A 17,595-nucleotide genomic window follows, 5' to 3' on the forward strand; every position below is an offset into this window, starting at 1 on the left:
TTTTAAGACTAAACTTAAGACTAAACTTTTATTTAAAAGTGGGATCAAACACTGGAAGAGTGTTTGCCTGACCACTCTAGTGACCTTCTATGATGGTGTAACTGCATCAATGGACAAGACCTACTGATGTCATTTGAATTTCAGTAAGGCTTTTGACATGGTAAACCCACCCATTCTCCTTCTCAGAACTGGAAAGAAATGGATTTGACAACTGGACTGTTGAAGGAATGAGGAACTAGTTAAAAGATCATAACCAGAGTGTTGATCAATGGCTGGGTGAAGATCAGCGACAAGTGATGTCCCTCAGGAGTCAGTACTGGGACCAATGCTGTTCATTATCTTCATCAGTAGTGCAATCAAGTGCACCTTCAGAAAGTTTGTAGATGATACCAAGCTGTTTGTTGCAGTCAACACGCCTGAGGGACAGGATGCTATCCAGACAGACCTAGACAAGCTGAAGCAGTGGGTTCAGGAGAACCTCATGAGGTTCAATAAATCAAGTGCAAAGTCTTGCACCTGGGTAATGGCAGCCCCCACTATCAATGTAAGTGAAAGGATGAAAGTATTGAGCACAGCTCTGTCTAAAAGACGTTAGGGGTCCTGGTGGATGGCAAGCTAGACATCAATGAATAATGTGCCCTCAGAGCCCAGAAGGCTGACTGTATCCTGGACTGCATCAAAAGAAGCATAGCCAGCAGAGCAAGGGAGGTGATCCTGACCCTATACTCTGTGATGGTGTGACCTCTTCTGGAGGTACTGCATTCAGGTATGGAGTTCTCAGTACAAGAAAGTCCTGGATCTGCCAAAGCACATCCTGAGCAGGGCCATAAAAATGATCCAAGGGATGAAACACTTCCTCTGCAAGGACAGGCTGAGAAAGATGAGGCTGTTCAGCCTAGAAAAAAAGGCTCTGGGGAATCCTGATAGCAGTCTCTCAGTATCTAAAGGAGTACTTAAAGAAGACTCCTTATCAAGTCTGCTGTGATAGAACATGGGGAAATAGTTTCAAACTGAAAGAGGGAGGATTTAGATTGGAGTAAGTTGCTTGGTTTTTTTTTTTTGTGTGTGTGTGTGTGTGTGTGTGTTGGGTTTTTTTGTTGTTGCTCTTGTTTTTGTTGTTTTTTTTTTTAAATAAGGGCAGTGAAACACAGGAACACATTCGTTGCCCAGAGAGGTGGTGGATGCTCCATCCCTGGAGAGCTCAATTTATGATTTCTGGGGGGGGAGGTCCCTTCTCTTGTCAGGCTGGACAGGACTCCAAGAAATGTGATCTTAGCTGTAGATGCCCCTGTTCATTGCAGTGGAGTTGGATAGATAACCCTTGAAGATCCCTTTCAACACAAATAATTCTATTATTCTAACATACTGCCCAGAGCGGAAGTTAGGAGGGGATTCTCATTCTTAGAGTTATTCAGAAAATGTGAGCAAGCTGCCCTTTGATGTGGACTGGACTAAATCAGTTCAAAGTCCCTTCCAACCAAATACTCAGACCGTTTAAATACTTCACAAATCTCAAAGCAGAAACTGAAGCAAACATCCTGTGTCATAATCCCACCCTGGAAGTGTTCAGTGGGGGCTGGCCTAGATGATCTTCAGAGATGCATGACAACCCCTGCGATTCTGTGTGTTCAAGACCAGGTTGGATGGGACTCTGGTCAATCTGGTCTAGTGGAATGCTCCCCGACATGGCAGAGGAGTTTCAAGTAGATAGTCTTAAAGGTCCCTTTCAAAAACATCAATGAATTTCTGAATCAGATAAAAAATAAAGTCATGAAATCAAAAGCATCCTGGTCCTACAATTCCAAGAAATACTATAGGAGAATTGAGATAACATTGAAGACATTGCAGAAATCTTACCAGAACTGGACGTCAATTGATTCCTTATCATAGACAACCCACTACACATAACTTTCACTAAAGCTCATGAGACAGTTGTTTAGACTAATAGTTTCAATAATCAAGATTGAGGGAGCATTTTGCTATAGACAGATGCATCAAGGCTGTAAGGAAAAGCTAAAGATCTTTCTTCTCTTTGTACATTAATGGATGTTAGCTAAAATAATACTGCAGGCTAGTTAGGTAACATACTGTCTGTCTCCCTGCACATTTAACATTTGGGTATATTTCTTGGAAATATGCCTAGATTTTTTTCTCCATCTTTAAAATTATTACAGAAGGTTACAAGGGAAACAAGTTTGTTCTAGCAGTACAGAAATCAAGGCCACTAAACACACCCAGACAAGGTATTTCTTCACATTCAAACACTAGCTTAACAGATACATCACTTGTGAGAAGTTTCTACTTTAAGAAAAGGAAATTAAGCAGCCTAGAGATCTGCAAATATCCCAGTAGTTTGGGTACTGGAATTCTCAAATATAGTCTGACAAATATAGTCAGAGTCAGATGTCTGACATACGCCTATCAGGTTATTCCAAGAGTGTGCTGTGGAAGAGCTCCAAATATCTCAAACATTTCCCACCCTTTCTTCTTCCTGTGCTTCTCACATGGCAGTTAAGTAGCTTAATGGTTATATGAAAATCAGCACGTACTACATCAAGTATATCTCTAGAGGTTTTTAGACAGCACAGTGCAAATGGTCTATGATTCCGATTAGATCACTTTCTCATAAAAAGGTAGCTCCACTCAGTTGGCTCATACCTGATTACTGGCGGCCATTATCAAGGTTCTCGTAGGCGCAGATTGAGGTTTACCACTTGGCATAGGCAATGCTGGTGGTAAACTGGCCATAAGTTGAGTCGGTGCTTGCAGACTGAACTGGTAAACATTAGGAGCTGTGCAAGGTGGTGTATCAGAATCCTTTTGGCAGAGAAAAAGGGGAAAAGAAAAGCAACTTTACAGAAAATACAGCATATACAGTCTATGAATGTGAAAATGCATCCAAATATAATCTCTCGTGAACACTGTAAAGATTCTTTCAGTGGTAAGAAAATAAAATATAAACTAGTAGTATGTTTATTTTACACATCTAGCAGTTCAGACTGAGTTTGAACCTGCATCACAAAGTCAACATGTCTATAGTGATAACAAATCAGTTCTGGTCAGCTCAATCTAGAGCCAAATAAAGCTCTCTTCTACCTAATTAGAATTAAAAGGTAGGAACTACATCTGGAAAAAAAACAGTGCAAGAATAGTGACAGTGAACTGAGGACTACAATTGCAGGTGCCATGCTAGAATCAGTCCTCAGAACAGTGTTATGGATTGTACTTAACTGTATGGAAAAGTTACTCAAACTCCTACAGTCTCCTCTCATTCAACCCACCAAAGTTAGAGCTCCACCTACCAAGAAACAAGGAGATGGCCAATCAGACAAGACTAACATATAAGCACTAGTTATCCGCTTCAATACTAGGTAGGAGTTCTCATCACTTTCCATTGGAAGTATGCACAGTTCCAAAGCAAGATGGATTTAAGACTACAGAAATACTGTAATGGAGCTCGCTACTATATTTCTTATTCTTCCTTCTTCCAGCCTGACCAACAGCAATTGCATATGCATCATAAACAGAGTTAACACTGCACATCTAGAGTACTCAAGAGCACTCAAGCAAAGAGGCAAATGCGGATCCAGAAGTTTACAAATGTTGACTCTTGACACTTCAGATCTATGTCTGAAAGACTAGAGCTCTGGCCCTCACCAGTATCAGGGCTACAGAGATTACACTATAAAAAGACAGATAGAAATACAGGAATAAGATCCCCCTAATGCTTTTAGCTAGTTATACAGGGATAAAGCTACAGTAACTGCAGTAAGCACCAAGGTAAGTTCACAATCTCTTTATTGCTCCTTTGAATGCCTATTGCCTATCATAGCCCTTCACAAAAATACCTGAAGAGATGCTTTTGGAAACAGATACAGGTTTACTCTACTGACAACTTCCCATTTTAAAACCTATTCTTTAAATCAGTTTCAATTTCTCGAATAAGAACACAGTATTCAAAAGGAAGACTTCTACCATTCATATCTCTGACTAGGTAGGAGTGTTCAATTTACCTTGTATTAGGTAAGAAAAAAGCATGGAGGAGAAACAACGAGCATTACTGAGGAAGCCAGATCAAACTGCAACTTTTGCTTGACTAACAGGATCCCTAGTTTTCTGTCTAGGCAGAAACAGTGAAACAACAAATGTACTGAAGTGATCTTATGACGCAAATGTCTCTTCCTAAAATCAGGAACCCTTTACTAACTAGGTCTGACCATAAGAGTTTATTTCAATTCCATTAATAACTCAAGGATTAGATACAAAGTAAGATGCAAGTTAAAGTTTATAGATATACCCATCCTTCAGCACAATAGTTCAGCTCTCCACTAATATCATGTGATTTAATTATATTTACAGATATCCTTTCCACAAATCTAACTGCATGGAAGTAGTGTTTTCTGCTTTGTTTCATGACATCGCTAGTCAATTTAAACTTTTCAACTGACAACAGCTACTATTCTAGGAATTCAATTTTCAATATTTCTTTTAAATACATAAACCAAACAAGTTTTAGAATCTCAGTCAATTTTTAAAATTGTTACTCTGAGGAAAAAAATCTAACTAATAGAAGTCAATATTAAGAAATCAAAACCTTTAACAAAGGAATGAAAGTGTCTTGGTAGCATAACATACACAGGTTGTCCCCTACACGTACAAGAATGAACTAGAGATCTTGGCATTCTCCAGCCTTCTTCCATCAGTTTCTCATTTTCTTACAACATTCAGGAGTTGAAAGCTGTGAGAACAAAGACTACTTTTATACAAATTGTTTTCTTTGAAAACAAAGAACTGAGCACTGGTGCCTATAGTTGGAACTTTACAGTAAAGATTTTTTCACATGCTCCTCTCAATGTGCTGTTACACCAGCAGGAGCAAAGTGATCTAACAGATAACTGCTGCCATTCCTACTCCTTTCACTTCTTCCATTATTGCCCTCTCCATCGTACTTGCATTTGCCATTATGAGCCAATTCTGAGGCAAACCACAGAAATAGCAATCTCCTTTTTCTAGTTTTTACCCTCTGAATCAACTCACCACAAGTTCAGCTGAATATGAATGCAGAAAAGCCCAAGTAGCAACGAAGCACAGTCATCCCTAGAAAAAACAACTAGTGGATTTACTGAGCAGCAGTACGAAACCACACTCCTTAGAGAAAAAAGTAACAAAAAGGAAAATTCAGGCATTTCAAAGAAGTTCAGCCAAAGCACTGAAGAACCTCAGTATATAATCTTGCTTGAATGGCTTTTAGTCCAGCACACTCAAATCTTCTTGACAAATCCACATACTTGCAAGGTGATGTGAAGTCTGTCAAATCCTCATCCCATTTCACCCAAGCTTCTGCCATTTCCCTTTTTGGTAGGTGGAGCCATAACTTTAATAGACTATGGTATAATAACGTAGAAGGAGATCAACATTTGTCTATGGCAAGTCACAGGATAGTGAATTTGGATCAACCAAACAGGTTGCACCCTTCCTATTTGCCAATCTATAAACAATACAAAACCTCAAAGACGACACAACTGATTTTTCTGTCCTTTTCCATTACAAAAACAAAATATGTCTGTCATGCTAATAGGAGAGGGGGGAAAGTGTAAGAACAGAAATAATAGAAGCAAACTGAAAAATACACATCCTCCAAAACTAGTCGTGGTTTCACAGAAACACAAATGAATTTACTCTAATTAGAATCTCCCAGTATTAAAAATACAAGCAAAGTGCTCCTTTAGCCTGTATTATTTTCTCCAATGCCTGCAAAATTAGTCCTTATTTTAATCGTTATTAAACAGAAGGTACTTCCCCAAAGTGTGTTATTTCAAACTTCCTTTAATATTCCTACTACTTTCATTTCACGGGCTTTCAATGGGCCTGAATTGATAAGAGTACAATAACATTCCAAATTTTGCAGGTAAATGTTTTTCAAATTAAGCATTAAATTATAGCACTTATTAATGCAAGTCGAGCATATAAATGTTCAGTTTAGGTTTTCTTCCATCCTAAAATGGCTTTGGCACCTCTTTTTCAGGTGAGGTAATATTAATATATGGTAAGAATATAATTAGCTGGAGGCATCAAAAAGTAGTCTAACTCATGAAATTGTGCTTCTTTCTCCTTACCTCACAGACACCACAGCAGTAAAATCAAGTTTTATTTGTTGATTCACAATTCCTCTGTTCCTTTTGTTGTTCAGAATAATTTACCAAGTGACCTATTTTTCCAAACTCTGCCTCCTGCAGAGTTTACTCTTACATCAAGTGGATACACATAATAAAAAGCCTGCTCAAGCAACTGAGAGAGAAGAACTGACGGAAGACAAGACAGTATAAAGCAGCACATAAGAATATGGGTTAAGAAAACAAAAGCAAAGCATAGGACTGGAGAGTGAAAAAGGAAAATAATCAGGAAAAAGCAGTAATGGCAAAATTTGTTCCACAGACAATGTCAGAAGCCTCCATGGTAGGAATAGGGAGAAGAAAAGTTTTAAGAGATTTGGGGAGGGAAGGTTTCAAGGTAGCTGGCTGCTTTATTTGGAGATAGATTTAAGTACTGACTTGAGTCAACCTTTCTTGAGAGACTAAAGATTGAGTTTTTTTTGTTGTTGTTGTTGTTTTTTAAGAGGACTTGTTTCCCCTTATTTGTTCAGGAAGGAGGAAGAACAAGACAGTATATGCATTCTATCAAAAGATGGTCAATTATCCACGCATATTTGAATGGTTCAGTTAGGGTGTGAGAACGCTCAGACTAGTAAAAAGGTAGAAAAGTAATTTTCTGTGCAGCTTTTGTTCTCAGATCAAGAACTGTTGGTCCACACACTCCTCCTGCCCACCCCCCTACGCACACTTAACTGAAACTCAATAAAATAAATAATAGTCACTACACAGATATAACAAGTTTGCAAGAAGAGCTGTTACAGTAACTGAAGTGTCAGTGTCTGTCCTAATGCAGATAAGCACATGCCTTACACCTGCAAACTTCATCCCTTTAAAGAAGAAAGCAAAATTTATTAGGACAGATCATGTCATTTTTACCACCTCTGAATTGTGAAGTTCAACAGTTTCTGCCAATAAGCTGAAATTTACAGCCCTTGAGACTAACAGGAATAAAAGGGAAATGCTGATAATTAAATACTTTGAGTCCAAGTACTAAAAGCCACAAATACTGCACAGCAAGTAACAGTTTTTAAGTCAGCATGGATCTTGTATTCAGAAGAATGAAAGCAATAATGAGGATCAGTCTTGGCAGCCATTTATCTACTACTTTAATAACATTAGTATCTGATCACAGTAGTGAATACTTAATATTTGAAGACAGTGAAAAGACGTTCCACAAAACATTAAAGGTACTGGTTTGCATATCCCTTGACAGTGGCAGAATGGTGGGCAGATCAAGCAGTGACATTCTGACAAAATATTATAAAGGCTGAACAGCAACGATTACAGCTAAAATTCAGGAACAGGCTGAAACACATGTCATGTTAAGAGAGTTAAAGAGACAACACAGGTTACTTTGTTCACTGGAACTTCCGCTGCCTCAACAGGGCTGTATGATCTTGAGGATTCAAAAACGTTCATGAAATAATCTTGTCATACAAGCTCAAAGAAAGTTACCGTTAGAGGCATTCTGAGATAATGTATACAAGATTTCCTAGATCCAAACTTCCAACAGAACTTCAAGATTGTGCAGGACTAGACTTCAGAGGTTATGCATCTGTTAGATTTCAAAAGCAGCCTCAGAAATTTCCTATGATCAATTACATTAGTTACTGATATGCAGGTATCACTGTCACATTCAATTCTAAACTTTGTTTGGCATAAGAGCATCAAAACTACAGAGTATATTTAGTACCAGGTTATACTAGACCAAAATTAGACTGGAAGAAATACACCATAAGTACTTCTATTTGGCTAGGTAAATATTGGTTAGGTAAATATTCTCCAGCACTACTAAGATTTTGTGAATTAATGGAAGGAAACTCTCCATAACACTTCAGCAACAAGAAAGAAGACCAGCAGTTGCAAAGCACACATCCAGAACAGAAAGTTTAAAAAAGAAAGAGGCATTTGGTTATTTAGTTTCTCAGACTGGTATCTGTAGTTAGCCCCATGCTGCAGAGGGCAATGATGAACATCTGGTTTTAGACTGCTGCAGCAGTCACTAAATCAGTAGGGGGGTTAAAATGAATTTTACTGATACCAGACATTTATTTTCTATTGCAGAATAGTTTGATTCTTGCTCCCAGAGAAAAACCTCAGACACTTTGCACTGTCCTTGATAGCAAAGACATTTATAAAGCACCTTCAAAAGGAAGAACTTCATACAACCAGTAGCATTATTTATTTCAGCACTTGCTGGATCACGTGGGAACATGCAGTAGTTCATAACTTACCTGTGGGCAAGAAAAGAATACATGGTGCTTTTTTAATCGGGGCAGCATATGGCATCTTAAATAGCTGCACAGTTGAATACTTCATTCAGAAAAAATATACTATATAGATCAGTGATAATTAACAGAAGCCAAGAAATACACATACAATCATATGTTCTGATGATCACTTTCCTTGTATTCATAGGTTCTTTTCTAGCACATGCTAGAATATTTACACTGCCTACAGAGCTGAGCTAACAGAATGGGAATGTTAGTATTCAGAATTTTGCAGTGAAGTGTCACTATGAGTTAGGTCCCTGTTGACATGTACAGTAATGATAAATCCACAAACTGAGCAGCACAGATAGCAAGAGATATCATGAGTCAGACTTTGCTTCTAAGAGGACTGATCTGAAATCCACTAGATCCTAGCAAAGCTTTTCTTTTTTTGTGATTGACATTTCAGTTTGCTAGGACTCATGAAAGACAGCAAAACTAGACCTTCATCAGCCAGACATTGTTAGCATTTTAACTATTTTTACTACCTTGGAAAATCCATACAAATTATGACCTTTATATCTGGAAGAGGACAAACCATCAATCTAGGATCTCCTTGCCTCCTGCACTTTCTTGACAATCTGCATCTCCTTTCAGTCTTCAGTATCAAACTTTGTAAGATTTAACTTGAGCTGAATACAGAATCATCATTCCACAAGATCAGAGCTAACACTACATAGACCCTCCATCAACACATTAACACCATATTCTCTTGTCTTAAACTGGTACTGAATGAAGCTCACTGCATCATACCTATTTGCAGCATGCACTACAAGTCCTGGCACAAGTAAGTTCTCACATATGATGGAATTTTCTTTGCTGGAGCCTGAGCATAATACTACACCAGATCAAACCACAGAACCTCCTTAACTTCAGAATACATTTCTCTTTCTGAAAGAAGTACAGCTCAGAATTACTCAACAAGAATGTTATCATCCTTGCATATCCAAGTGTGAATAGGATGGACTCAGTTGTCAGAAACTTGTCATTTCACTGCAAATTAAGGAATATGCTGGCAGTCTAAAGGACACTGTACCAATAAACAAGGGCACAGAAGAGGGACAAGCACATAGAGAAATAAGAAGCCTTATGTCCAAGTAGCATCACCTCTGTTTACTTCTGAAACATACAATCTAACTGCAAGTCCTTCTTGTTGAGAGCTTTTACATTTTTCACTTACTAACTTATCTCATAATTAAGCTGTTAAGTTTCATTTTGCAATGTCAGGCAAAATGGGACTAAGGGGAAGTCATTACTGCTCATGCCCCCAGATAAGTTGAAAGTGCATGACATCAAGCAAATATTTTCAATTTCTCATAAAACATATCTTACAGCTCTATCTTCTTCACTGTCCTATTCAAATCAATAACACAGCTACAGCACTGGCAAACACCATGCTGTTTTTTCCATTTGCCAGATGGTGCAACTAAAGTATTTACCATATCTACTAGAGGGAAAGAAGACAATTCAACATAAAAATTCAGTAGTGTTAAGGAATTACAGGTTACCAGAAGATACAATTAACGCATTTGTTCTTCAAAATGAAATCCACAATTTTTAATTCCATGTTTGTCCAGCTTTTGAAAGCAGTCATGATACAGGTGCTTGGACTTGGCACCACCCCCAGTTACTCACAGTTGTACCTAACTGGATATTGCGTCTTCTCCCAGTCAATACTGACACCTAACAAGTGTGATTCAATAGATTTCTGAGTACCTCACGCAAAGCGAGTCTGTGCTTTATCATCTGCACAGCCCAACTCCACTAATTTAAAACCATACCAAAAGGAAACACCTGACAATTGTTAAGCATCTGGGAACATACCTAAATAAACTACTGCCTCATCTTCCATGAAGTTACAATAATGTCTAGCAATCATTTTCAAACTGCACTTTCCAACAAGGAAGCTGACAAACTTACACGTTAGGACCTCTCACCATTAGAATGTGAATTGACTGTTTGGCTGAAAACAATGTAGTATTATTCATTCTCACAGTAAAATATGATGGTCACATTCAATTTAAGATGCAAGAAAACAGGACTGGAAATTGAGAATGAGATTTTTCTTGATAGGAAGATTTAAGAGATTTTTACTATCCTGTTTAATTAGCTACTGTCAACTTGAAACATACATCTTATTATATCTAACTGCTACTACAATGGGTACCAAAGATTTAGGATGGAACAAAGACCTATTTCATTTAACAAAGAAGTAATTCTCTGAGCAGGGGAAGTTATTAATTTGCTGTAGTAGCTCAGGTATAGTATCATGTTTTAAACTAATAAACAGTTTATCACTCTTTCAAAACATTAAAATAAAAAAGCTTACAATGTCACTGCCAGAGAGTGATGATACAGACGACGCAGATGAGCCAGAGGATAACTGTTGTGTACTAGCCAATGACAAAGTCAAACGTTGGTTGTAAGATGATTCAGAGTCTCTGTTGTTGTTCTGTTCTCCATTGCATGGAGCTATCTGGTCTCTTATTTTCAACCTATTATCTGTTAACAGAAAACATGAGCATCAATTAAGAGCACAGAATACAACACATGGATCCTCAAATCTAAGAATTACTTCTGTTTAACAAGCCAACAAACTGAAAAACAAGCTCAGAACACTAGTTTCAGATCAAAAAGTTAAAAATTCCCTTTTTTCTTTCCTTAAGTTTCCTTAAGAATACCTGAAATAATTCATTTCAAAGCACAGTTATTTTGAACTGCACCAAATAGAAGAAAAAATGTTTCAGTTGGTTTCAAAAAATTTGCTATACCTACCAAGTTCAGGTGATAAATTAATTTTGCTCCCCCACTTCTTTTTAATCCAGGCCCTGTAGTCAATCACTTCTTGGGTCACTTTGATGATTCTACCTAATGTGCTAAAAAATATTTAAATTAAGACTATTGGTTACATACATACTTGCAAGCATTTCAAAAAGCACTGAAATAACGTTTGGAATCCGTTTAAGATATCCCTAACCAAAGAATCTTTTTGAACCTACATTTCCTTACATCAGCATGTAAGAGTCACTGAAGAACCACACTTTAAATTAGTTTATTACTTATCTCCTACCATGCTAACCTGAAAGCACTGACACAGGTAAGATTTTCACTTCTAAATGGAACTCAATTTAATTCCCAGGAAAGTATATACAAATTATATTTTGTTTGAAAAGGGGAAGTTAGAGGTTCTTGCATTTCCCCCCAAAAAAAGTATTTCTTCCACTCCATTAGAACATTCATATAACGTACTGAAGACAACGTCCCAGCTCCTCAAATCACCTTCACACTGAATAGAGACTCTCCCTAGTATTTGTATTTGCTTATGGGTTTACAAGGCACCTTGAAAGATCCCTACAATTGTAAAGGAAGTATCATGGATTGTGATGTAGTGGACACAAGATACAGACTGGCAAAAAATCCCACATGAAATTAGAATTTAATGAAATTTTTAAAAAGTAACTGGTGTGAGAACAAGCCTACCCGATTCTTTTATCCTCTTAACTCATGACCAGTCATCAACAAGTACAGAGTAGCTTCTTACTGCATACCTTCCCAACATACATACAGGTGAACTGTATGTTAACTTGAACAGTTTTGTCCTAGCTCAATAAATCAACTTTCAAGTTTTCCTTCTATTAGGGGCTGAGAGATGAAACACTAACTATACTAATGCTTACTATACATGCTCAAGATCCATGAAGGACCAACTATTGTACAAAAACAGGCTATGAAAACATGTCCGTCCTGGAAAAATGTAAAGTTATTTTAATTATGAAAAACTTCAACAGTTGTAATAAAGCTTTTTAATTTCACACCATAAAAGGTACACTGTAACTTTATTGGTATTTTTGAGGTGTATTAATAAGGACATATAGCCTAGAAGTATTTACATTGCCTTTATTAGGACATTTCAACTCCTCAGCAAGGAGCAACAGTTCTACTGCATTAGGCATTATAATTCTACTGCAAGACCAAGTATCACGTTTCCCATTTAGATTCCCAACTTTAAAAAACATGCCAGTGTGTCAAAATTGAAACAGCGATTTTAAGCAAACTTTGGAGCATACGACATCACTTAAGTAACAAGTCAAGCAGATGTAGAAGATCCTGATGTACAGAACAAGTGTCATCTCTTATTCTATTACGTAGTTACATAAATGCTGTAATGCATGCTGGAAAATACAACCTTGAATTTTACATACAGAATTGAATGCTTTGACATGACTGTCACCATTATCTTAATGAATTCTTGGGATTCACAGCTCAACAACTAAGTAGAGTACCTTAAAAAGGAACAGAAGACTTTCTAGTTGTCATTACATTACAACTATGATGCAAATAAATCTTAGGATTATTCTTAAAATGCTCAGATTGCTGACAAGATTCAATGAGGCAATATCTAAAGCTCCAGCCAGTTTTCCTCCGCACAAAAAACACTGCCTGTGAAAGACAGCTAAAGGGCATGAACTTCTGAATTATCTCCCAGATAATAAATGAGCAACAATCTAAAGCAAGAAGGATCTGCTTGAGCACATGGATTAGGAAAAAATGTAAAGTCTTTGAGATAAACACTGTGTAGGGAAAGCTGATACTGCTGACATTTCTTGAGACAGTATGCATTCTAGTAATGGCCACCCAGCATTTAAGATGAGAAGCAAATGAAAGACTGTTTCAGATAGTACTTCTGCCATCTGTGTCAGCAGATCTTGCGGATCAATTTAACATTCCCTTTCACAGTCCTGGGAGCTCTCTTGGTCAATCAGGAGTAGCCCAAACCTAACACAGAGAGCTACCAGCAGTTAGATCTAGTGGGTTAAAACAGACTGAACAGCTTTCAAGCACAGAGACAGAGAAAACACTCCACATATTACACAGACTATTTTTAAGATTCTCATCTGTAAATGACAACCCCACACATGCAAAACCTTGCCAAAGCTTCCTCCAACTCTCAGCTCTGGCCTTCCAGCATGATAGTAACTTTCCCTCGTCCACCTCCACCATCCATTTACCTCCAAGGAGGGACCTGTTAGGAATCCAGAGCTCAAACTGAACAAAGATTTCGGTCTTAGTTATACTGAAGAAATATCATAGCAGAACCAGATTTTTATTCCTTATTTCATACGACCTTATCTGCCTCCCAAGTGTGGCTATGCTGCTGTTTAGGGATGTTGTCTGAGCACACACTGATACTTCAAACAATACAAGTCAGTATTGTAGGCCAGCATTCTGATCTACAGACATGTTATAACTCCCAAGGATAAATTTACGTCATGAATAAACACACACAGCCTTCCAGCATAACTTATGACTGTCAAGCAATATAATAACACTCCCTCCATCTTATCCTGAGCAACTTCCTGCTGCTTCTCTTACTTCTGTTCTGTCCTTCAATAAACCACAATGAAAACTGGATCAGCTTCTTTAGGAGATAATAGTGTTGATGTAGTTTCTTTCAGTCAGACCAGAGAGTTAAACTGACTCTGCTTTTGATTGCAGGCTCATTAGATCTAACCAAAGGCAAGAGTCAGTAATACACAGATCAAGAAGCAAGAAACTGAGCTGCTAACATTGAGATAAGTCCGTGGATAGATAGGCTAGACAAGGTATAATGTATTTCCTACTAAAGAAACCCTTCCTTCCAAGATGATGGGAAACTGTTTGGCCTAGAAATCTGCACAACAGTCTATTAACCTCTCACGAAGCATTCTAGAAAGTCAACACGTGAGGAAGACCAGGACAAAGAGTTAAGGTAATTTCTGTAACTTTGACTAACTACCTTTAAGACAAATGATTACTGTTTCTTCTCAGCACAGAGACAAAATACAATGAGAAGCCTAGACAAAAGATAGCTTTTACTCCCAGTACACTTCAAATGTTTTATTCGGAAGCTTAAACAAAATGACAGAGTAATTTGGATACGCCCATCCTGTTCTGGGGGTCATGTTAACATAGAACATGGATGAGTAAGGCCTGTGCTGCAAGAGCAAAATCTGACTTATTTTGAAACAGAGAATATCAGAAGCAGCAGTTGACTAGAAAGCTTTAAGTTACTTTAAGACTTTTGCTTCTTCAGGTTGGACTAACACTGGAAAAAAGGCAATGATCACTAAGAAAGATCCGAAAGCTACTGACATGGTTGGTAACATACAAAACAAGACCATACACAAGATGTAGACAGGTTTCCCCTGAAAAGAGTTGATAACAATTCAAACCCACCAGGGTTCATGCTTAAGGGAAAGACAGCCCCAGTTATGGCAACACTGAACAGGTTAGTCTTCATTGAAAGCTGCATCTTTTATGACACCTGACACACTGCTACCCGACTGAATAGTAAGTTACAGGTATGACAAGTTCTGAGACTCGTATCACCTAGCACAGACAGCCCAAAACAGGAGAAGGACAGGTCAGATGTATTAACACCTGCTGAAACACAGCCACTGGGATTTCTCAAGTTACTGTATGTAGGAAGTTCCAAGCAAGTGTACTACTAATGACTTCTGAGACTTGCATTAAATGCATTTACAAATGATGTCTAATATAAACAGAGGCACCCTATAAGAAAATGACTATGACCTTTGAAGAATCACAAAAGTTGTTAGAGCCTAAACCAAGGAAAACTTCATATATCCCTAGGTCCTTCTACCCATACGTACATAGGGATAAAGCAACACATTATCAGACAGTACACATTCAAGAGATGCACCTTAATCTTAACACAGCAATCTTAAATGTTAATGTGTAACACTTCCCACTCTTCCTATCTCCATCACAAGGGCATGAATTATCTCAGTCTTGAAATTTAGTTCCACAAGAAAATGGATTCACAGCCACTATTAAAACCTGTGAATATTAAAGGCAGGAACAAAAGTTGACTTCTTTATGGTAAACTTAGCATATATGCAGTTGTCTTACCAAATAATAAACTTACTATAGGGTAACTATTTCCTTTTGGAATTACATTAATGCTGGAAATTAACACCTTGACTAAAGTTTGCAATTTTATCTGTAAGGTTAACATGACTTCCAATAGCCACTTCTCTCTGAAATTAGCTGGGGAGCTCAGAACACTACTAGAATTCTAGGGAAGTCCCAGAGAAGATACATCCTCTATCTATCCCAGTTTGCACTGAAAGTTAGGATTAAACACCACATGCTAGAGCAGATACATGCATGAAAATATGACGTAGCTGTGATACCTTCATTTTTTTTCTCTTCATCAAAAAACACACTTCATAATTTGCAAAGTTAAGAGCTGAGAACACTGAGCTGTACAGTGTTTCTATGAAAGACATCAAAATGTGCTTTAAAAATGCCACATTTAGGAGTATGCTAGCTTTTAACATCAGTTCAAACATTACTGCCTGAATTTATTAATTTAAATTAATTTCATATGAAGCCTTTTAAAACAGTTTGGGTGTCACATAGAAGAGAGAACATTAGAGAACAGAGGAAATTTCTACTCTGACTAGTTTACACAAAATTTTGTTCAGACCCATTTCTCTGCAGTAATACAGATAAATCAAACCAAATTTCTAGTCAGCAGTCTTCTTTGCAATACTTCAGGCAGAACCTTTGTGGAGAGGCTACTCTGGCATTCTTCCACACTAAGAAACCTCACACTGGATTAATTCTGGCTTTTGTCATGCTGTCTTCATTTCAATGCTGCACATGAAGTTATTACGCTCTCATAGCACTGGACCAGCCTGAATTTCTAGGCAGATTTCAATACAACCGCAGTTAAACAATAAAGAGCAATATTCCTTTTATTGATTAGACTCAACATTCCTAATTGATTACAGAAACAAACAATATTCAAAAAGTGGACTAATTACCTCTCAGAATCTCTATTTGGATATGATCTTGCAAGTGGTGATACTGCATGGCTAAGAACAATGTAGGCATAATCAAAAACTTGTTTCACTTGCATGGCACCGTAAGAACTTCTGCCAACGTCGTTTCCTGAAATAATGTGACAATCATCAGATCACCTTTTTTAATATCAGTAACCAGAAAATCATTCATACTTAAAGCTCAGAAGCCTTAAAAATACAACTTTACTTTGTTTAAACTAGTCAGACCAAACTATTCATATCAGGTACAACTAAGTGTGCCCATCTCATTAAAGGATGCTAGCTTTAGGAATGACACTCAAAATTATGCATTCAGTACAGCATGTGAAAAATACTGATATACTACAGCCTGAAAGAAACAAAATATAGCTCTGAACAAAGCTTGAAACTGATCTCTAAGAAGGAACCTACCTCACTTACCAGTAAAGTTTTGGCAAGCCAAACTTAGCTTAGAATTTCACTTGTGCAACCGCATTATCTTCACTGAACCGATGGCCAGATATACTTACATCAACCCAATTTAAGCTTCTTAAAACTACAGCTGAATAAGCCAATGCATATAGGGTGCTTATCTTCTCAGGATAACCAATTTCTCAAAATCTTTACCATGTAGGATTCCACAAGTTTGTACACAAGCATTGCTTTTGCTCAAGTTCGCGTTAGTTCTTGACTGTCTCTTTAAGCACATTCTACATAGAGCAGAACTCCTTCCAAACCCAGTGCCTCATGAGGAACCACAGAAGTTATGAACATGCTAAAGCTTCAGTATCAGCGACCACATACAGGCATAGGCCTTCCATTTGACACCCAGGAAGACCTTGTCAGCGCTAGCAAGAAACCAGTTGGGGATTCTGTAGATGTATTTGGTACCAGACACCAAAGGTTCACTGTCACCACTCAATTTAAAGAACACTTGAAAATTATTTCCCTCAAATTGCATGCCCAAAATACAGATTAGATCTTGAGTGGGTAGAAAGCAGCTTATAGTAAAAGGCTTCCTCCTTCAGAACAATAATGTTGTGAGAACATTGGAAATGTACGAACCACTGAAAGTATTTATTTTAAGACTGTAAATGAAATCAATGCCACGAACAAGGTATAATAAAAATCCTCTTTGAAAATTGATACGCAAAGAATCAAGTCTATCACTTGGAAAGTGAATCTAACGAGGCTGAATTTGACTTGAGAGGAAACTTTCACTCACTTAAGTATATTGGTTTAGTAAGACATTACAGATATCATGCTAAAATTTGCCATCCAGGAAAAGCAGCATCAGCTTTACTACTTGACAATATACTGCAGTCCTTCAAGATTCTCCAACAA

General features: G+C 37.6%; 1 protein-coding gene across 5 annotated transcripts in view; it reads right to left on the bottom strand.

Moving 5' to 3' along the window:
• Nucleotides 1-17,595, bottom strand: part of TENT4A (terminal nucleotidyltransferase 4A) — a 55,893-nt gene that overhangs the window by 11,978 nt on the left and 26,320 nt on the right. For 2 of the 5 annotated variants that reach the window (XM_085220472.1, XM_085220473.1), the window contains exons 8-11: nt 16,255-16,381; nt 11,198-11,298; nt 10,752-10,924; nt 2,659-2,817 (exon numbers count right to left, since the gene is read on the bottom strand). In XM_085220472.1, the coding sequence (XP_085076598.1) occupies nt 2,659-2,817; nt 10,752-10,924; nt 11,198-11,298; nt 16,255-16,381 (560 nt within the window). The remainder of the gene's footprint in view (nt 1-2,658; nt 2,818-10,751; nt 10,925-11,197; nt 11,299-16,254; nt 16,382-17,595) is intronic. The other 3 variants (XM_003204844.5, XM_085220474.1, XM_085220476.1) reach the window with 2 other exon arrangements.

The sequence above is a fragment of the Meleagris gallopavo genome, chromosome 3, assembly GCF_905368555.1.
Source record: "Meleagris gallopavo chromosome 3, MGAL_WU_HG_1.1, whole genome shotgun sequence".
Classification (NCBI taxonomy): domain Eukaryota; kingdom Metazoa; phylum Chordata; class Aves; order Galliformes; family Phasianidae; genus Meleagris; species Meleagris gallopavo.